Source organism: Ambystoma mexicanum, chromosome 6p (assembly GCF_040938575.1).
Source record: "Ambystoma mexicanum isolate Mex_15411 chromosome 6p, UKY_AmexF1_1, whole genome shotgun sequence".
Lineage (NCBI taxonomy): Eukaryota > Metazoa > Chordata > Amphibia > Caudata > Ambystomatidae > Ambystoma > Ambystoma mexicanum.
Window position 1 is genome coordinate 662,328,068 of NC_090935.1, and position 21,762 is coordinate 662,349,829.

The following is a 21,762-nucleotide window of genomic DNA, read 5'->3' on the forward strand; positions in this document are numbered from 1 at the left end:
CTAAATCCATACACATGTTTTTTTCTTGTAATAAATTCATGAACTGAAGGAGGTATGGTAGATTGGTAAAATTATACCAGACATTAGTACATTGTGTATATTAAAGCTTTAATACTTAGAGCATTTACATCAGCTCACTCCTATAGGTGTGCCATCCCACCCGCCTCCCTGCTGCAGTGGCAATCCTACAAATACAATTTTATTTATTATTGAATAGTGAGCTACTTCGCATAATTCCAAAATGTGTCAAAACCAATACTCACATGCTATCTTTCCTATTGGCTTTCAGTTTTAAACCAGCAATGGTTAGAAATTCTGGCATTGCTTGACGTGAAACAGCAGTGTATGTTCCAGGAAAATATGTCCTTTAACAAAAGTGCATTGACTGAGACCACAGCTCTAGAAGTAAGTGAATTGTTACAGCATACATGTAAACACATTTTACAGTACCTCTGTTTAGTATGAGGATGTACATGTGTTACCATACCAGCCAGCGATATTTTTTGGGAATGTCTGCAATACATTTTAGAATCAAGGGGGATTTGTAGAGAATAGACCTCTCAAAATTGTGTCTTAAACTGTGTTAAGTACTTTTATTAAAACCAGCCATCAATGTTTGATATATTACTATATTATAAATTTGGGGGCTTGTGGATCTGCTTAGAATCACATGTTGTGCATAGGCAGACATCTATTGGTACTTGCAGAGTATTGTATCTTGTTTTCGCTGTTAAAAAAAAAGGGACATCGACTGGGCGTGTTTGTAATACTATCCCTAGTGTGAACTCTACCCATGATCCTTCACGCGTTAAGGTCCCTCGGATTGTTTTTTTTTGGTTGCTTCATGCAGAGTTTATAGTTTTGCTACATTAATATTTGCTATTTAAAACATGATAATTGTTATCTTCTTGTGTCTTTCGACTGATGCTACTTTAATGCTCGTTCCGACAAACAAGCCGTTGACTACCATCTGAAAACCTCTGTGACTTCTTCACTTCTCAACGGCTGGCTGCAGCCTTCACTGGGCTTCAGCCCTTATAGTGGGGGTAGTGGGGGTTTCGACATTCTATTAATTTCTTGGAAAGTGCCTCTTCTCACTTTCTTTTCTACTTATATTTGTCTGGCTGCTGTTAAGTTTACTCTGAAAAATGGAAAGGTCACCCTTTAAATTCGGTCCTTCTTGTAATAATAAATTCCCCTGGAAAGACACTCATTGAGTGGTGGTAATTGTCTTCCCTGAGATCACTTGGAACAGCGTTGCACGTCCTGCAAACTCTTTCAGCCTAAAACACTAAAGGAGACGCGCACCAAGTGGTGGGCGGCTTACGCCATCGAGGCTGAATCCCATTCACCCATCTGCGCTGCTGCCTTGGACGAGGAAGACCTCCGCAGCTATGGCTCCAATTTGGATGCCAAAGACCCCACCCCCACCAGGCAAGCCGAAAGCTCTGCTACGGAGAAGTCTTCTGGCGACAGGGACACACAAGTGCATACACATAAGTACACAACCGCAGGCCAACCTTTTATGAGATCATCGAAGAAGGCTCATACAGCAACTACAGTTTAGTAGAAACTTTTGTCGAAATCTTCCGAACCATCGCGTTCGAGGACCGCTGTACTTAGGCACTCGCATCCAGCGCAGGGCTCCTAGACAAAGGAAACACATGTTGCTGAGCCTAAACTCTAGACTGATGCCGTTGTCACCACCCCAACCACCTCCCAGTGGTTCCTAAGTATCATCCTCAGCTGCTTATCTCCTCCCGCCAGTGCGACTAGTGGTACCTGCAGGGAGCATGGGAATGGGTTTTCCATCATCTGGCACACTCTGCGCCACATCTCCCACCCGAGCTTCATCATCTTGGGTCGCCCTACCATTTCTGTCTTGGGCAGCGAGATCAATTCTTTCAGATAAAATGGGGCACAATCGTGTCCAAACAACCTAGATTCGGGCGTCAGTTCATCTGAGAGCCATTTAGCTATATATTGCAGTTGGCTCGCTACATAATAAACCTCATAATTGGGCAGTTTTATTCCCCCTTTTTCGTAAAAGTTCTACCGCTTCCATAATGCCACTCTGTTCCGGGTACCATGCCAAAGGAAATCCCTACACATGCTATTCAGTTTGGTGAATCAGATATGGAACATTTCCGAAATAGTGCAGGAGCCTGGGCAGGACCACCATCTTAAGCATCGCCCCTCGTCCCATCATTGCTAGGGGCAACTTCTCCCAGAATTCCATGCACTTCTCAATTCTCTCAATGGCTCTGTCGGGATTGTGTCTATGCTCCTCTTCCACCGTGTGGTACACATCTATCCCAAGATACCTAAATGTGCTAACCGGCCATGGTATTTATAGCACCGGTAACCTCCCCATAGGGATTCCCTTATAATTACCCAGCGGGAAGATACTAGATTTTTGGGGATTCACCGCTATGCCAGACAGCCCCGCATATTTATCCATCACTTCTAGTATGTACTGGAGATTATCCTCCGGATACTTCAGGTACAGCAGCAAGTCATCGGCATACAAGGAAATCAGGTGTCGTTCTCCCCCCACCTCGATACCTATACTGTCATATTGTTGCCTAAGGTATATCACTAAGGGCTCCAAGGCTAGTATATAGAGCATTGGGGACCATGGGCACCCTTGTCTGGTGCTTCTACTTAGTTGCCATCTTTCAGATATCACCGATCCTTTTCTGACCCTGGCTAACGGTTCACTATATAGCATCTTTGCCCACCTTATGTATCCAGGCCCCATTCCGTAGCTCGCTAAGGCGGCAAGCAGCCATGGCCACTTGACCGAATCAAAGGCCTTAAACGCGTCTAAAGACACAATTGCCATTTCGCCCTCATTCTCGCTCCCCCACTCAACCACCCGATGGAGTCGTCTATGATTGTGAGTTATATTTCTATTCGGGACATAACCCGTTTGGTCGGGGTGTATAAGTTTGCCAATAACTCTGCACAGTCTATTCGCCAGGACAGCCATCAATATCTTGCTGTCCTGTTTCAACATTGACAGTGGTCTATAGGAGCCACAACTATGCCCAAGCTTGTTGGCTTTGGGAAGTGGTATTATGATCGCCTCTCTGAGTGATTCCGGCAGCCGTCCCACCTCAAATGCTTCATTTAACATTTCTCGCATTGGGGGGAGCACTTCCTCCTTATATACTTTATAAAATTCACTCGGGAACCCGCTGACCCTGGGGTCTTACTGGTAGGCAGCTGCCTTACCACTTCCTCCAACTCCTCCAAGGTAATCAGTGCATCCAGCTCCTCCCTTTCCTCCACACTTATCCTAGGCAGTCCTATGTCCTCCAGTGTTTCTGTGATCTCCCAAAGACTACTACCCCCCTCATCCCCATATAGTAACTTATAATATTCTGCAAACTCCTGATTAACTCCTTCCTGGGTGTCAGCTACACTACCATCTTCTCTCGCTATCGTTCTAATCGTGGGTCTGGGAGTTTCGCTCTTAAAAAGCCACGCCAGAAGCCTTCCTGTTTTATCCCCTCTCTCTATGTATTTTTTATAGTTGAGGTTACATAATCTTTCCCATTGCTCCGCACATTTCTGCTGCAGTTTCAGCATCGGTTCCATGTCTGCACCTCCCTCCTTCAATGCCTTTTCCAGTTCCCTTTCTGTTTTGTGTATGTCAGCCAAAATCCCACTTTGTAGGCCTTTCGATTTTGCTATGGCTACCCCTCTCATCACCACCTTGAAGGCTTCCCATAACGTGCTAGCCGAATCAACGCTACCCGTATTTGTCTCAAAGTAATTTATAATCTCCTTCCTTATATCTTCCCTGAAGACGGGATCCTTCAGTGCCTCTGCCCGAAGGCGCCATATCGGAATCCTTGCCCTCGGGGGGCAGTATTGCCACCCAATAGCCAGGGGTGAGTGGTCCGAAAGGACCCTCGCTTTATATTCTGCTTGAGTACACTCCATCACCACGTCCGACGTAGCAAAGACATAGTCCAGCCTCGTATGCAATTGCTGCGGGGCAGAGTAGTGCGAGTATTGTCTATCTTGGGGGTGTCTTGTTCTCCACACATCCGTTAAACCAAAGTCGTCCAGTATAGTCTGCAGCGCTTTAGCCGCTGGGGCAGGTCTATCAATCTTCCCATCCGATATGTGTACCCTGGGATCTAATACACAGTTAAAATCCCCTCCCCAGATCACCGCCCCACCCATGCATATGCTGACGTTATGGCACAGAGTTCTAAAATATGCTGCCGTGTTTTGGTTGGGGGCGTATGTATTCACAATGCTTATCTCTTTATTCTCCACTAATCCCCTCAATATGACCATCCTCCCATCCTTTTCCGCCACTTCCTGCAACTGTTGGAACGGGACGTGCAGCGCCATCCAGATGAGTACTCCTCTGGCATAGGCGGAGTATGTCGAGCCCACCACAACCCCTTTCCATTTCTTCACCACTGTTTCCATCTTTTCCCTTGTCAGGTGTGTCTCCTGCAACAGTGCAATATCTATCTTTTGTCTGCGCAAGTACAACATGACCTTGTTCCTTTTTAGATAACTATTAAGTCCCCTGACATTCCACGTAGTTATTTTAAGGTCCCCCATGACCCATTAGAATCCCCCTCCCCCTCACACCGGTGCAGTTCAGATCCTACTTCCATCTTAATCTATATAGGCTCGTTTCCCACTTCAAACTCCCCTTAACTACGAACACCCCAAACACCCTCTCCCCCCTCCCACCCTCCTCCCTTCCCTTCCCCAACTTCACCCTCCCCAACTGTTGCCCAGCTCCATCCCTGGATCTCAGGCACCCCCGCATCTAGCCCTTTCTGGTACAACCCGTACTCACGGCTCAGCAGGGTAAGGCCACTTCTTGCAGGATCATGTTGTCCACGTAATCTATGGGGTCCTGGCCTTCTTCTCCTTCTGGCAGGCCAACCACCAGGATGTTGTTCCGTCTCGCCCGTCCTTCTGCTTCCTCCACCCTGTTTTCAAGGTTGGCAACCTGCTGTTTGAGCACATGGACCTCCTTCACATTGGTCGTGCTTACATCAGTGTTGGTTTTTACTGCGCTTTCCAATCCGCTAGTTCTTTCTGCTAGCGCTCTAACGTCCTGCCGCAGCAAGGTGACTTCAATTCCCACTGCATCTATTTTATTTTCTAAGGCTGTCCACAGTTCCGCCATTGCCGTGCCCCACTTAGCACTCAAGTCTGTTATGGCCGCTAGGACTTGTTGGTTTTCTCCTCCAGGGTGGTCATCCCCCGATGCCTCCCCCGTCTTTTGTGCTGGGGATGAAGGGGTCTGCTGCGCTTTTGCAAAGGCGTCCATAGCGGGTTGCTTACTCCTGGCCTTCAACCCTTTCACCGACATCCTGCAATCTCGCTATGTCTTATATCAGCTTTCCTGTGTCGCTGTGGCTTCACCAATTCCAATCTGTTTTCGGGTGGCCCCAGTGGGCTGACTGCAAGGCGGTGCCAAGATCATTCTTGGAGTGGGCTGTGTCCTCCCGTGTCCCTCCTTTAAGCAATGATTTCAGTAGCGTTCTTCCAAGGCCCCTGTCAGCAGTTCACCCGTTTTGCCTTTCTGGCAACTTTTCACTGTGGTCCTCGTGACACCACTACTCAGCAGCGGTGCCACCTCACAGGCCAGCAGTCTGATCCACTCTGCAACTCCAGAGTATCCGTGTTTGCAGGCACCCTGGAACGTTGTCACTCGCTGGTATTATCTCATGCTCATTAGTGTGGTTGTCCCCTTCATTGCACCACTTGCGCTTCCGATGTCCTCAGGCTATGGTCAGTCAGTGCTACCACCTTTTTCCCGGCACATGCAATTCGGGCCAGGTCTCTGGCACCCAAAGTTCCAATGCCTTCTATACCAGCTTTGCCAGCTGCCACAGATCTTATATTATCACATATTGTGACAAGCTTGTGGTATGTCTACCCTCGGAATGCATTAGCATTCCAGCGACCATGCCCCTCTGTGAGCCTCCAGTGTGACGCCAGCCTCTCTGGTTGCCTTTCACGCAGTGCGCCTTGCGCCTCCTTCCCAATAGCCTCCTCAGTGTCCTCCCCTGGCTGGGGCAAGGCTCAATTCTCCCCTTCTTCCCTTGGACACCCCCCACTTTAACCGCCCACTTTGGGGGTCCCGAACCCTCTCCACTCCGCTATTGCGCCATGCCTCCTTTTTGTGAGCTATATTGCTCTTCTGTTCGTTTTGTGCACGTGTGTCGTGGGGAAAGTGCCCGATACCTCTTCAATCCTTTGTTCTCCTCAGATGCCTCCGGGGGCTCTACAAGTCCCGTCGGCTGGCTTTCCGCCCAGTTTGCCCACTTCCCATGCTGGCCTGTCCGTCCCCTCAGCCCCGCTGTGCTCCCGCCAGTGATCCCATGGTGGACACAGGATCACGTCATCTCACGGGGGCCGCTCCGGAGCTCTGGTGTCACGCGTCTCCCTTCAGCCTTCAGCCGCGCACTGTTCTCTCAGCTGTTGCTCGCCGACACAATGTATCCTCCGTCTCCCATGGAGGGTACGCCTGCCGGCACGCCGCTTGTCACTGCGCGATACTGGATTGCTGCAGCTTCCCCTTTCATGCGGCTGCCATCCGTTTACTCCGGAGCAGCTTGCATGCCGAGCGGTGCCTCGTTGGTGAATCTGGCACTATGCAGCTTGGTATCTCCTTTGTTCTGGGGCAGGTGCCATTTTGTTGCGCCAGCTCGCCATCTCGCCCAATCTTCTTCAGTCCCGGACTCCGTCTCTGCTGCGAGTTTCCACTCGGGCTTATCAGCGCTCAGTGCGTTTGCCATTCAGACGCACACAGTTGCCATTCTATCTCGCATATTTCGACCTCTTCATGTATTAAGGCCATGGATCATTTTCGGATCGCAGGAGCTCCGAGATGCACGTCCTCTACGTGGCCATTTAGCCACGCCCCCCCTTTTAACAGCATACTTAAGAGTGGCTGAACACTTCCAGATTCAAACTCAGGAGTCAGTTCCAGACACTAATTTTGTGGGAGATATCTGAAAAGAAAGCTGTTGGCCAATCTTTTCCCTTGTTAAATTCTGTTAAGAAGAGAATTGCAGGTACAGCAATCCTCTTCAGGCAGGGCCAACGCCCCCAGGTCCTGGAAACAAAAACATGCCCGGAAGGACGATTTGTGGCAGTCAAATGCCTATTGCTGGGAGACCTGTACACTTTTGCGTCAGTATATTTCCCCAACTCTGGACAGGCAGCCTTCTATGACTCACTGGACTCCTCCCGCTCCCTCTTTATAGAATGCCAAGACATAATTGAGGGAGACTTCAATGGAGTACCAGAGCCTACGAAAGACCGATCTCACACCCCCCATCCCCGGAGACTTCACTCAGGCGCTCAGCCTCCTACGCCTGCTCAGATCTCTGGATGTAGTGGACTCATGGCGGGTACTCCACCCTTCCGAAAAAGGACTACTCCTTCTACTCCTATGTTCACCAAACCTTCTCAGGGATTGACCTCCTCCTGACATTATCTCAGCTGCTTGCCTACAACAATGATGTATCTATCGGTCCGCAAGTCCTGTCTGACCATGCCCCAGTAATCATGGCGATCCGAGCACATGTACCCAAGCCCAATTCTCAGCGCAGATGGACACTATACGATCCAATTCTTAATGAAATGCCGCTAAAGGACAAGATTGCAACAGCGATTAAAAACTTCCTCAGAGAAAACCCAGTCGAAGACACCTCCCCTGCAAACACTTGGGATGCCCTGAAAGCGGTAATCAGGGGAGAATTAATTGCACAGGGAGTGGCATTTCATCTGAACAGGCGACAGGCTTGCTTGGTTCTGGAGAAAGAACTCAAAGCAGCGGAGGAAACCCACAAGGAAAAAGGCTGGTCTATCCGGATCGCCAGAAAGAAGCTGCAAGCCCACTATACCGAACACACCGCACAGCTCATGGTTAAAGCCAGACAATTCTATTATGTGAAGAACAACAAGGCGAACAAGCTGCTCGTGGCTAAACTGTCTAAAGCAAAACGTAGTAGCACTATCATCGGACTGTGAGACCCCCAGGGTGTGATACAATATGCAGAACTGAAAAAGCAACAGCTAGCAGCGGACCACTTGGCCCAGGTAATGACGGCAGCACCGCGGGACCAGACTAAACAAAAAGAATACCTGCGGGAAGCGGCCTTCCCCCGACTACACAATTTGACTAAGGAGAGCCTGGAGGCTCTCACCACAGGTGAGGAGGTTGAGGAAGCCATTAAGTCTCTTAAATCCCCGGCCCCGGGCCCTGACGGATTCTCCGCGAGGTTCTACAAAATTTTCAAACCTCAGCTGGTTCCCCCCTTGGTGACCCTCTTCAACTCTTTCAGGGAGATGAGGACAGTGACCCCTTCAATGCAAGAATCCACCACCATCCTTCTACCCAAACCAGGGAAAGACCTGAGAGACCCTGCTGAACATTGACACCAACCTATACTCCAAAATTCTCACTAACCGCCTACCACGCATACTACCTGACATAATTCACCCCGACCAGGCAGGCTTTATTTTGAACAGATCAGCAGGTGATAACATTCGCAGAACCTGGTGGACCTAGTCCCCGAAGCTCCAAGGGGCTGGTGTTGATGGCCCTAGACGCCACCAAAGCTTTTGATAGGGTGGACTGGTCCTTCATGAGCCTTACCCTGGAGGCCTTTGGGTTTGGCCCGGCGTTCCAAGCAATGGTCCTGGCTAATTATAAATCACCAAAAACATTCCTCAGGATCAATGGCTAACTCTCTGCCCCGATCCCCCCTGACTTGCGGAACCAGACAGGGCTGCCCGCTATCTCCATTGCTAATCGCACATGTCATGGAACCCTTCGCCCAGAAGATCAGACTGAATAGCCACATTAAGGGCCCCCAGGTCGGTCTATTTCAGCACAAAATCGCCTTATACGCAGATGACGTGTTGCTCACAATCTCGGAGGCCTGCTCCTCACTAACACACGCCCTGTCTGAAATAACCAGCTATGGGGAGGTCACCGGCTTCTCCATCAACTTCAACAAATCGGTTGCCCTCGGAGTGGGTCTCTCCCCGGAGGAACGGGAAGCACTGGTCCTTATGTGTCCAATTGCATGGAAGGGGCGGGCCATTTCCTTTTTAGGGGTCCATGTACCCGCAAACACGAAGGACACATTTCAGGTCAACTTTCCCCGGGTCTTCAAGGAATTAGAAGGTGACTTAAAGCGCTGGGTGACCCAAGAAATCTCACTGATGGGACGCATAACGGCCTGTAAAATGAACTTACTCCCAAGATTCCTCTACTCCTGCTCTTCCCTCCCGGTTGCAATCCCAGCACCCGTCCTTCGTGACTTGCAGAGGAAAATACTTTGGTTCATCTGGAGGGGTAAGAAAGCGAGGATCCCCCAAAAGTCAATGCTAGGGGATGCAAGATTGGGCGGACTGGGGGTCCCCGACCTGCAGTCCTACCGAGTGGTTGCGCAACTAGCGCACATTCGCGCATGGCAAATAACCACTGACCAACCTAGATGGGTGGAATAAGAACAATCACGGTTCCTGCGCCCCCTGCGGTTTCTTCCACACATCCCGCCCTCTCTCAGAGAACGATGGGAAGGACAATTGCTGGCGACTGAGAACACTGTGAACTCCTGGGATTGGGCGCTGAAACATAAGGGAATCCCGAGGGGACTGAGTCCCCTATCCCCAATCTTTCACAACCCGACTTTCTCGCCCGGGGCAAACCCCCGAAACTTCCAAAACTGGATAGCGGGAGGCATTGAAACCTTAGATCAGCTGTATGAGGAGGACCTACCTCGCACCTTTGAACAATGTAAGGAGAGGTTTCGACTCCAAGAAAGAGACAGATTCACGTACATTCAGCTATGTCACTGGTGCTCCCAGCCCCAAAATCTCCAGGCAGCCACGCGCCCTCTCACCCCCCTCGAACTTACTCTCAAGGACCTCCCAGCCCTGGGCAGGATTTCCATCTTTTACCAATGTTTTCTAAGGGGACTTTCTGGCTTCAAAAACCCAATGTATGGCCCAGTGGGAGGCTGACTTGGGACGCCCAGTTGAGGACCAGGTCTGGGTAGATACTTGGACCCGAACACATACATTATCCGCCTGCGTCACCAACAGGGAATGTGCGTACAAAATTCTGCTGTGCTGGTACTACTCTCCCCTCAGGCTCCATCACATGAAACAGTCCTTCAACCACACTTGCTGGAGAGGGTGCGGCCGACCAGGCTCCTTTCTCCACATGTGGTGGACATGCCCAAAGATCCAACAATTCTGGAAACTATGTTTAGCTACCATTGAACAGATCACCCAGACAGCTCTCCCCTTGGAGCCTGAGCCCGTCCTCTTAGGGGCCCTGGTTCTCAGAATCTATCCACGTTCTGGAAACAGTGCTAAACTGCTGCCTCAATGCCTTTTGGCTGGGAAAATAGTGATCGCCCGCTTCTGGAAAGCCCCGGATGGCCCCCATATATCCCAATGGTGGGGGAAAATATGGGACATACTGATCGCGCAGAAGGTAAAAGCGGAAAGGGCTGCATTCATCTATCGCTTTCAGAACATTTGGGCCTCAGTGCTGGAGTATGACCAGAAATTTCCCGCATTAACCCACAAGCCTACCAATATCCGGTGGGCCTTGAGAGACCAAGACGCTCCCTGAAAGGGGAACATAGCCGAAGCAGGCACAGAAAATGCAAACTAGCGGGAAGTGTCCCCAGACCAAGAGCCATGGGGGGAGGCAGTTGGGGAATTGAAGGGGAGCTATGGGTTTGCCTTACATGCCTTGTTTACATTGTACTGTTGTCACCCTGCCTTGGTTTAAAATAAACATATTTAAAAAAAAAAAGAAGAGAATTGCACCTTCCCTACTTACACCATCCCTTGCAAGGGCAGTTAACCCTCAAATAGAAAAGATGTTTAAACCTGCACATTCTGACACTCTTTACGGTTGGGCCATGTTACACCCGACTCTCTAGAAGTTAGAACTACTATAAAGCATGCTGGGGTTCCCTTATCTAATGCAGAGACACCCCCAGATAAAGAATGCCAAAAATGTTGCAATCTGGGAACAATAGTGACTACTTCTGGCACTTACTCAACACGCATTGCTAACATCACCACCTTTTTGGTAAGTTACAATGATGTTCAAAGGGGGTTACTAAACTCAAGCCACTCTTATGAATAAACCAGTTGAAGAATCATTCTTGTTTGGGAAAGCTGTAAAAGACCTTGAGCTAGATCTCCAATAAAAACCATACATTGAACCTGGAGTATTCAACACCTGCCGTTCCTTTTGCTCCCAAACATTCTCCAGATCCACTCAATCAGGGTTCTCCTCAGGTTCTTCTCCCTGTTACTCATCCCGGGTTACAGCCACTATAGGCTCCCCGACCCCCACCAAGAAATGACTTACCCATCAGGGTTCCCTCCCATGCATCTCGAGTAGGAGGTCAAATTACATCATTCACCCTACATCATTCATCCACCCATGGGAGGATATAACTTCAGATCAGTGGGTGTTAACAACAGTAGCCAACAATTATTCTATAGAGTTCCTTCAACGACCCCGTTACCATCCGCCAAGATGCAAGAGGATGTTGCAAGACCACCAACTCATACTACAGGTGGAAGTCGAAAACTTACTACAGAAAGGAGCAATATAACTAGTCCCTGTTCTAGAGGTAAACAAGGATTTCGAATGGATTGTGTCCTCCAATGTATTCCTCATCTTTGCCATGTAATCTCCACAGCTGTGCTGCTTCGGAAATTTTTCTGCAGATTGCGTTCCGCGTCGATGGCATCTAATCGATGTCCCTCGAAGGCCTCCGTCGAGGGTGACGTCATCGGATGTTCTAAGTAGCACGTACGGCGCTCATAGCCTCAGTTCTGTTTTTTCTGCAAACATGTTTGCTTTGAGAACTCGGCGCGCCTCGTGTTATCTACTTCGATAATGTCTTCTTCTTCTACCCCGCCGACCCTGCTGTCTGGCTTCAAAAAGTGCCTGGACTGTAAGTCCAAGATGTCCATCACAGGCCCGCACCGTATCCTCTTGTGGTGTCTGAGCGAGAACCACGACACGGACGACTGCTCTAAGTGCCAGTCGTTGACTGCCAAGGCCTTGCGGGAGTGTAAGGGGAAGTTGCAGGTAGTTTGGGTATCCAAACCCTGTAAATTCATAAAAATGACTGGTCTTTCCACCGACAACTCAAGGGTTACTCCCCGTCGGAGGGAGTCCAGGGGAAATCAGTCCCAGAGTGACTCTCGCCACTCGTCCTTCTCGTCAAGGCACTCCCAGATGCGGCGTCACTAGTCGCCTTCCCCGTCCTCGTCTGATGATGGCTCCACAAGGAAAGTGGCTTCCCCGACTAAATCCTCTACTTCGGAGGAGTGGGAGGGATTCAGGGAGAAAATGCTGGATATTTTTCAATCTCAGGGCAATGGTCCGTGCGCGCCTTCGGTTGAAGCCAGCAGGGAATGGTCTCGGTCTGACGCTCGCGCACCTTTGGGCCCGGGCAGTCAGCGCGATAATCCTCGGGAACCGTCGAGGTCTCGTTCGAACAAGGCTCGGGTAGATCGCCAGCGACGTGCCGGATCAAGGTTGCGGTCTTCGTCCTGGGAAGGTGTTGAGGAAGGCGTCGACACCATCGGCACCGTGTCCATTGAGTGTGGCTGTCGGGGCCTTGCCCTCGGTCAGGCTCTCAGACCCTTCGGCGCCCTTGTTGACGTCAAAGCCGTCGGCGCCATCGACGCCATCATGTCCTACAGGCCAGAATTTGCCAGTGGAGGCCCCTAGGGCTGTCGATCCTCCAAGACTAAGACTGTGAGTCCTATTCTTGACTCCAGATCTGCTCATGTGCCTAGGAAGGAGTTCTTTCATTCTCTACAGAACATATATGAGGATGAGGAGAGGTCTGGTGTGGAGTTGGGAGTTGGAGCCTTTTGATATACTTGGTGAAACTCCTGAAGTTCCTGACATGGTCTTTTCTGAGGACAGTCAGATGGAGGATCTGTGTCTTACATGATGCCAGTGGCCTGGACACATCTCCTGAAATGGAGTTTGACAGGCCAGATCCTGGGGTTCATGCTGAATCCTCCTATAGGAGGTTGATGTCGAGAGTTACGGAGTACCTGGGGTGGTCCGGCCCTCCAGTTGTATTCGATCAGGATGACCTGACTGACATTTTAGATCAGGGTCCATCCACTGACCCAGTGTTGCCTTTTCACATGGCGTTACAGAAAGGGGTGGCTGCTACTTGGAACACCCTGGAGTCTCTTCCGGCAGTCAACAAGTTGACTAATAAATACCACCCATCCAGTAGCGACCCCAGCTACCTATCCAAACACCCCACTCGTGCGAGTTTGGTGGTTCAGACGGCCACGGCCACCTCGAGGCAGGTTGCGTACCCCACCATCCCTCCAGATAGGGACGACAAGCGCTTTGATGGATGGGCACGCAAGGTATTTTTGCCTGGGAGTATGGCACTTAACTCGGCCAACTCTGCCTGTGCACACTCTGTGGAATTGTGTCTCTCTGGCAGCTGAGCATATTCCTGAAGGGGAAGAAAGGGATGGGTTTCTTGCTATTGTGCTGGATGGCCAGAATGCCATGTGTGAATCCCTTCAGTCTGGGTAGGACACGGCTGATAGTGTCAGCCGGTCCATGGCTGCGAGCACCGTGATACGCAGGTTTGCTTGGTTGCGGAAGATGGGGTTTGCACCGGATGTGCAGGCCTGTCTTCTCAACATGCCCTTTGATGGTTCTCATTTGTTTGGCAGTAAGGCCGACGAGAGCCTTGAGAGGTTGCAGACCTCCAAAGCAGCTGCTAAATCTTTGGGCACAGCTGTGCGTCAACCTCCACCTTTTCGTCCTAGGGGACAGCAGTGGAGCGGGCTTCCTTTCATTACTACTCCTCTTTTGGTAGAGCAAGAGGAGCAGCCAGTCAAAGGGGCTGCCGTAAGGTTCCGTATGGTGGACGGGGAAGAGGTGCCAAAGCCGCTCAAGCAGCTGCCTCTTTGCCTTCAGACGCGGCTGCAGCCGCTCCAAAACAGCTATGAGGCCAGGTCTCATTGTTCGCCAGTTGGGGGCAGACTGTCTCAGCATCTCGAGGAGTGGCGAGCCATTTCTTCAGACAATAGCCCACAGCTACTGCCTACCCTTCCTAGATCGGATTCTCCTTATGCAGGAAATATTGACCCTGCTGAAGAAAGGCGCTATAGAACTAGCGCCTGTGACAGAGAGGAACAATGGCTGGTATTCCCCATATTCCCCATATTTTTTGAGACGGAGGACTGAGACCCATCTTGGACTTGCGTCGCTTGAACAAGTTCCTCATGAAGGACAAGATCAAGATGGTCACTCTTTCTCAGGCCCTTCAGGCCCTTCGACATCAGGATTGGTTGGTGTCATTAGACCTACAGGATGGTTATTTTCATGTGCCGATCCATCCAAAGCACAGAAAATACCTGAGATTTGGGGTTGGCAGTTGACACTTTCAGTTTTGGGTCCTGCTATTCGGGTTGACCTCCGCCCGAGGGTCTTCACCAAGCTCATGGTGGTGGAGGCAGCGTATCTCAGGAGAGGGGGGGGGTTCACGTCTACCCCTACCTGGACGTCTGGCTGATCCAAGCGCATTCTCCCAAACGAGCCTTGGATCATCTCAATCTAACCTGCAACTCCCTTCACAAGCTGGGCTTCTCCCTCAATTTCAAGAAGTCACATATGACACCTTCTCCAGCATGGGGTCTGGCATGGATTCACATGCTCATGAATAATCAGTATCAGTTTTGTTTCTGATCTGTCTTTCGTAGTAGTAACCAATCACTGATCTCTGCGTCATACTGACCACAGCCAATGACTGCCATCTCCCTAAGCCCCGCCTCTGGCAGCCATCTTCAGATTTTTACCGCATGTTCAAGTGTTGGGATCCTCGTGCTATTGCTCTCGAGCGTTAGTGCTTTTTTTCGCGTTTTTTCTTAGGAAAATTTCTCTTTTTCGGTCAAAAGAGCCTCAAGCTCCACCGTCTCTTTATCCGATCAACGGGTACCCGTGTCGGATTCTTCTACGCCCCTCAAGGGTGAAGATTTCGTCGAGCCACGCTTTTGGAGGATTCCAGAAGTTTCTCAGGCCCTTCTCGAGCATGGCCCAGGAAAAGGGAAGCTCGACGCCCAGAAAGCTGTTCAGGGTCTGCCCTGGATGCCAGCTTCAGAATGTCTTTAAGGAGGACGAACACTCCCTTTGCCTTTACTGCCTGCATGAGGACAAGACGCACGTGGAGAAGGACTGTGCGTTTTGCGGCAATATGTCGGAGCGGACCATGAAGGACCGCCATCAACGTCTCGCCAACTGGCTGGAAGGAAAGAGCCCGTCTGGCGAGAAGAAGAAAAAGAAGTCAGAGCGGTCTTCTAAGACCTTTGAGGGAGCCCCGGCGACGGGGGTCCAACAGAAGGCCAAGCACCGTGAGTCCGCTGGCACCGGGAGCGCCGAACGGTCGGGCTCTACGGGCGCCAGGCAGGGCGCATCGTCCCCTGCGCCATCAACCACGAGCCAACGCTCTGGCTCGGGTAAGAGGAAGGCCGAGCACCCGGCGAAGCTCCTGGAGAGACCCCGGTCGTGCCCGAAGGCCCCATCGGAGGGGGAGCGAGGTGGTGACCCTCCCCCCAAGGAGAAGGCGGTGAGCGCACCTAAGGTGGTGAAAGCCTTGATCCATCCGGCCAAGGCCTCTATCGAGACAGTCGCGGCGGCCCTGGCTCAGCCTGTGGAGGCTACACCAATGGTGGCGACCTCGGGGCCCAGAATCGCCCTGCCACCACGGAGGGAGTCCTCTTTCATGCCCATCGACAGGACCCCTGTGAAACCTTCGACGGAGAAGAAAAAGGGGGGGCAGGAGGTCGTCGTGGATTCGGCCTCAACCTCTGAGGAGGAGCTGATCGAAGTCTTAGGCCACAGCTCTGGCGTGGAAGAAGACCATCCTGTCGGGACGGACCCCGACGTGGGAGACGACGAGGCCGTCGAGGGTGCCGACGGGGCTCCTGATCGCCCGTCGTAACCCCCTCAACCAGTGCCGCAAGACAACTCGGCGGCCATTTTGTTGGCTATACAGTCCTTATGCTCGGAGATAAGGACGAGACTGCCGTTACCACCAACGGAGGAACCGCTCCCGACGGGGGACCCGGAGCCAGGCCCTTAGGGAGCCCTCCTCCTAAGAGAAGAAGGATTCATCCTCCACCTTCTTTTCAGCCATTGCGCCCTGCTCAGCCCTCCTCCCCGTCCACGACAAGTGGGGATGATACGGGGACTGACACGGCCACGACGGGTACAGACGACGAGGTTTATGACGAGGATCTCCCGTCGTCACCTCCCACCCGGGCTTCCCCGCCCGACGAGATTGGATCGTTTCACTCCTTGATCGCCAGGGCATCCGAGCTTTTCCAGCTCTGCCCGGAAGAGAAGAAGAAGGGAGGTTTCCTTTATCAACGGCGCGAGACCAAGAGGAGGACGGTCCTCGCTGTTCCTCTACTAGACGATATTTGGGATGAGGGCCTCTCCCTCCTCAAGAACCCATCCACAACGCCGGCTAGAAGGGATCGGTACGAGAAGAAGTACCGGGTCCCGGACGCGGCCCCCTTGTGCCTTCGGGCACAGCCGACCCCGGACTCGGTCGTCTCCGCGGCGGCCAGGAAGAAAGCGGGGGGGGGCGCGGCCTCTACGTCAACCTCACCGCCGGACGGCAAGGGAAAGAAATTGGACACGATGGGACGCAGAGTCATCTCATCAGCAGCGACGACGATTAAAGCTGCCAACGCCTTGGCATTCGTAGCCCGCTACGACAGGGAGTTGTGGTACCAACTGGCCCCCCTGCTGGACTTCCTACCAGACGACAAGAGGGCGGAAGCCCTAGAGATCTTGCAGGAAGGAGAAGTCCAGCATGGGTCTGGCATGGATTCACATGCGAACCCTCCCGCCTACCCCTCTGCGGCGCTTCACTTGGTCATACTGCCACTTCACGTGCTACCAAATCTGAAGATGGCTGCCAGAGGCGGGGCTTAGGGAGATGGCAGTCATTGGCTGTGGTCAGTATGACGCAGAGATCAGTGATTGGTTAATACTACGAAAGACAGATCAGAAACGAAACTGATACTGATTTTTCTTTACCGAGGATTCCCAACCTGACGACAGGGAATATTCATGAGCATGTGAATCCATGCCAGACCCATGCTGGAGAACAACAGTTACAGGTAAGTAACTTGTTCCTTCCCAACAGCTCCAGTACATTGGAGCTGTGTTGGACACATCCTTGGGGAAGTGCTTGCCACCCAAGGTGAGGGCTCATCACGTTGTCCAGATGGTCAACAAATTTCAACATGCCCAGAGTCTCCCGGCTTTCAAATTCTTAAGGTTGCTCGGCCTCACGGCATCCTGCATTTTTCTGGTGCCAGAGGCCAGACAGAGGATGAGATCCCTTCAATGGGCTCTCAGGACGCAGTGGTCGCAATTCTCAGGCAAAATGTTGGATCTCCTTCAGATTCCCCGCACTGTCTCGCAGGATCTTCTGTGGTGGGCCAGCGAAGGGAATCTGATGAAGGGAGAGCCTTTTTGGCAACCATGCCCAGAGGGACAGTAGCAACGGATGCTTCCCTCACAGGATGGGGTGCTCACGCCAACAAGCTGACCACCAGCAGTCATTGGTCTCCATCGGAGTCCAAACTCCACATCTTTTGGAGTGAAAGGCCATCAGGCTACCCCTGAAGGCTTTTCTGCCGTTTGTGCGCGGGAAGAGTGTCCTGATCATGACGGTCAACACAGTGGCCATGCATTACCTCAACAAAAAGGAAGTGTAGGGTCACTCCCGCTGTGCATGGAGGCGATGCAGCTTTGGTTCTGGGCGATACAGCAAGGGATCTCACTCTCTGCAGTTCATCTGGCCAGAGAGGAGAATGCGGCGGCGGACGCTCTGAGCATTCAGAGCGTGGTCTCCCACGAGTGGGAGTTGGCTCAGGAAGTCCTTCAGGAGATCTTCGCCCTTTGGGGAACCCCTTAAGTGGATCTGTTTGCGACTGGTGCCAACCGGAAGTGCGAGACATATTGCTCAAGGGAATTTCCTCCTAGAGGAGGTTTAGGGGACCCATTCGTCATGGATTGGTCATTCCCACTTCTGTACGCGTTTCCTCCGGTCCCCATCATTCCTCCGGTTCTAAAGAGGTTGCAGAGGTTCGGGTCCAACATGAACCTAATTGTTCCGGATTGGGCCAGGAGAGCGTGGTACCCGGACCTTCTAGAAATGTCCATCTACGCCATCTTCCCCACAGAGAGGATCCTCTCTCTCTCTCTCTCTCTCTCTCGCTCTCTCTCGCTCTGTCTCGCTCTCTCTCTCTCTCCCTCTCTGTGGGTGGGTTCTCCATCCAGAGGTGAGGTCAAGACTCTCAACCTTCACGCTTGGTTTCTGAAAGGTTGAGATATAAGGATTGGGACCTCCCGGGTGACGTGATGGAGGTGTTGCTTTCGGCCAGTACCCTTGCCGTTAGCCTAAGTGTTGCGGTGCGGAGAACACAATGTCGATCCTTTTAAGTGCTCCATTCTGATGGTTCTTTCTTTCTTGCTTTCTTTGGCCCACAAGGGTCTTCAAGTGGGTAACATTAAGGGTTATTTGGCGGCGCTGTCTATTTTAAAGCGCTCGTCTGAAGAAAGTTCTTACGTTAAAATTCCTTTGATTGACCAGTTTCTAAAAGGGCTCAAAAATGTGTTCCCACTGTCCCCTTTTCGGGTGCTGGTTTGGGATCTGAATTTAGACTTGAAATTCTTGATGGGTGCTCCGTTTGAGCCTTTGCACTCTTGTCCTTTGAGACTGTTGACCTTCAAGACGGTTTTCTTGATTGCAGTTACATCTGCTCGTAGAGTGAGTGAGTTGCAGGCACTGTCATCTAAGCCACCCTTTACTTTGTTCCACAAGGATAGGGTTGTACTGAGGGTAATCCTTCCTAGCTAAGGTAGTGTCTGATTTTCATTTAAGCCAGAAGGTGGTACTTCCTGCTTTCTATCCTCCTTCTCACCCTGGTAAGGAAGAGGAGAGACTGCATAGGTTGGACACTAGGAGAGATTTGAGCTTTTATATTTCTAGGATGTCCAGGGTCAGACTGGACAACCAACTTTTTGTTGGGTACACACCGATTGGGCCAGGCTTTTACCAAACAGACCTTGTCCAGGTGGATTATCCTCACCATTGCTGAATGTTAGATTGGCTGGCAAGGACCCTCCTGAGGGTTTACGAGCTTATTCCACCAGGGCGTGGCTACATCCACAGCCCTGCAACGGGGAGTTCCTGTTAGGAACATTTGTGAGGCTGCAACGTGGTCTTCCATCCACACCTTTGTGAAGCATTGCTCCCTGGATACTTTCCACAGTCAAGATATGGCCTTTGGTAAAGCAGTGCTTTATTCTGCCATCTAATTGGATATATCTAAATTCTTCTCCCTCCTCCAGTCACTGATACTCCTTTGGGAGTCTGTCAAAGATGAGGAATACGTTGGAGGACACAATCCATTCGAAGAACAAGTTACTTACCAACTGGTAACGTTCTTTCGACTGGATGTTCGTCCAACGTATTCCTCATCGCCCTCCCAGTCTACCCCTCTGAAGAATTTCCTATGCGATTGCAGCTTGCATTCCCACGAGGCTATATGCAGTCAAGGATGCACTGTGTGCGGTTATGTCACACATTGTGGAGCGAAAAAACATGAACTGAGGCTACTGTGCCGTGCTTGCTACTTATAACATCAAATTATGTCACCCTTGATGGAGTCCTTCGAGGGACATCGACCCGACGCCATCGACGCAGGACGCCCTCTGCCGAAAGAGTTCCAAAGCAGCACAGCTGTGGACATTACATGTCAAAGATGAGGAATATGTTGGAGGAACATCCAGTTGAAAGAACGTTACCACTTGGTAAGTAACTTGTTCATCTATTCAGTGTACTTCCTTGTACCCAAAAAGGTCTTAACCATGCGCTCTGTATTAGATCTGTATCCTGCAAACAAGTATGGCAAGTCTACAAAATTCAGGATGAAAACTCATCAGATAATCCCTCTTCTGAAACAGGAGGATTACATAGCAACATTACATTTGCATATATTCATATTTCAATATTGTCTGAACACAGGAAATTCATAAGGTTCAAAGTAGGAGACACTCAGTACCAATTCAAGTTGCTACCTGTCGTCATAGCCTAGGCGCCAAGGGTGCTCACCAAGGTTCTGGCAGTGGTGGCAGCCCACCTGCACAGACAGTCCATTCCAGTGTACCTTTTTCTGGACAACTGGCTCATTACAGGAGACACACCCCCGGCGTGTCTAAAAAACACCCAAGATACAATCAACCTACTGTTCCAACTAGGGTTCTTAATCAACGAGAAAAAATCCATTCACATTCCCAACCAAGTAAAACAGTTTCTTGGGGCTCTAATTTATACAAAGGACAGACTTGTCTATCCCTCCGACGAGAGGGTCCAAAACATGCTATCCCAAATTCCAACTGATGTAGCTTGTCGTCAGGTAACCATATGAAAGGCCATGCGCCTGCTCGGAATTATGGCTCCCTGCATTTACCTAGTGCCACACGCCCACCTGCACATGCGCCCGATGCAATTGTGGCTCGCATGGCAGTGGTCTCAGGCAAGCGGTCAATAGGACAATCTACTGGTTGTCCCTCGTACTATCTCTGCGGTGGTGGGCAAAAGAGAATCTTTTGAAGGGATAGTTTTTCACCACCCCAACAGTAGAAGCCACTCTAACCTGCCAGTGTGTGGCGGCACACTTTCTTCACCAGAGAGTGCACAGCGTGTGGACTCGGTCATTAGCAGACAAGCATGTCAACCTTTTGGAACTACTTGCAGTGTTTGAAGGCCTTCAAACACCAGCTGCAAGGGAAAGCAGTCCTAGTCGTAACAGACAGCACAACAGCCATGTTCTATATAAACAAACAAGGTGTGACAAACTAACTAGGTCTGTCCAAACTAGCCCGGAACATATGGTTTTGGGAACTGAGTCACAACCTGTTTCTCCTGTCCCAACATGTTCCAGGGGAACACAACCTTCTAGCAGATGTGCTCAGCAGAAACGTGCAACTTTCCATAAAACACGAATGACAATTGCACGCAAACATTTTACATAGCGTCTTCTCAGACTAGGGTCATCCAGATATCGATCTCTTTGCAAAACACTGGCACAATGCCGAAACTTCACCTCCATGTATCCCCAAACAAGATTTAAGGGGAATGCCCTGTGGGTGAATTGGCAGGGAGATTTTCTTATGCTTTTCCCCGACTCCACTCCTCAACAAGATCTTCCACAAGATGCACCAGGAACAAGTCAAATGTAACCTCATGGCCCATCAACCGCGATTCTCACATCTAATGAGAATATTAGGCTGCCCTCATGCCCATACAAATCTATGTCCCAAGATCATGGGTCAACAATGCATCCATGTCCTCAAACACTGAACCTAGCAGCTTGGCTCCAGAGTTCATAGAGGTTGGTCATTTAAACCTGCCACAAAGATGTGTGGACATCTTTAATGAGGCACGTAAACCCAATGCCAGACACTGTTATTATAAATGGAAACACTTTGTCATTTGGTGTAATTCATGTAGCATCAATCTAATTGACTGCATACCTTCTCATATTGTTCTATACCTACTTTACCTCTTAGACTCAGGGCTAGTCTTTAATTTACTTAAAGTTCATCTATCTGCTCTTTCTGTATACTCACCTCTCACAGTA

The 21,762-nt window shown here is 50.6% G+C and overlaps 1 protein-coding gene across 2 annotated transcripts in view; it reads left to right on the forward strand.

Annotated features, from left to right (window-relative positions):
- CCDC125 (coiled-coil domain containing 125) overlaps positions 1–21,762 on the forward strand; it is a 1,024,365-nt gene that overhangs the window by 581,711 nt on the left and 420,892 nt on the right. For both annotated transcript variants that reach the window (XM_069627541.1, XM_069627542.1), the window contains one exon: positions 290–405. In XM_069627541.1, coding sequence (XP_069483642.1) covers positions 290–405 — 116 coding nt within the window. The remainder of the gene's footprint in view (positions 1–289; positions 406–21,762) is intronic.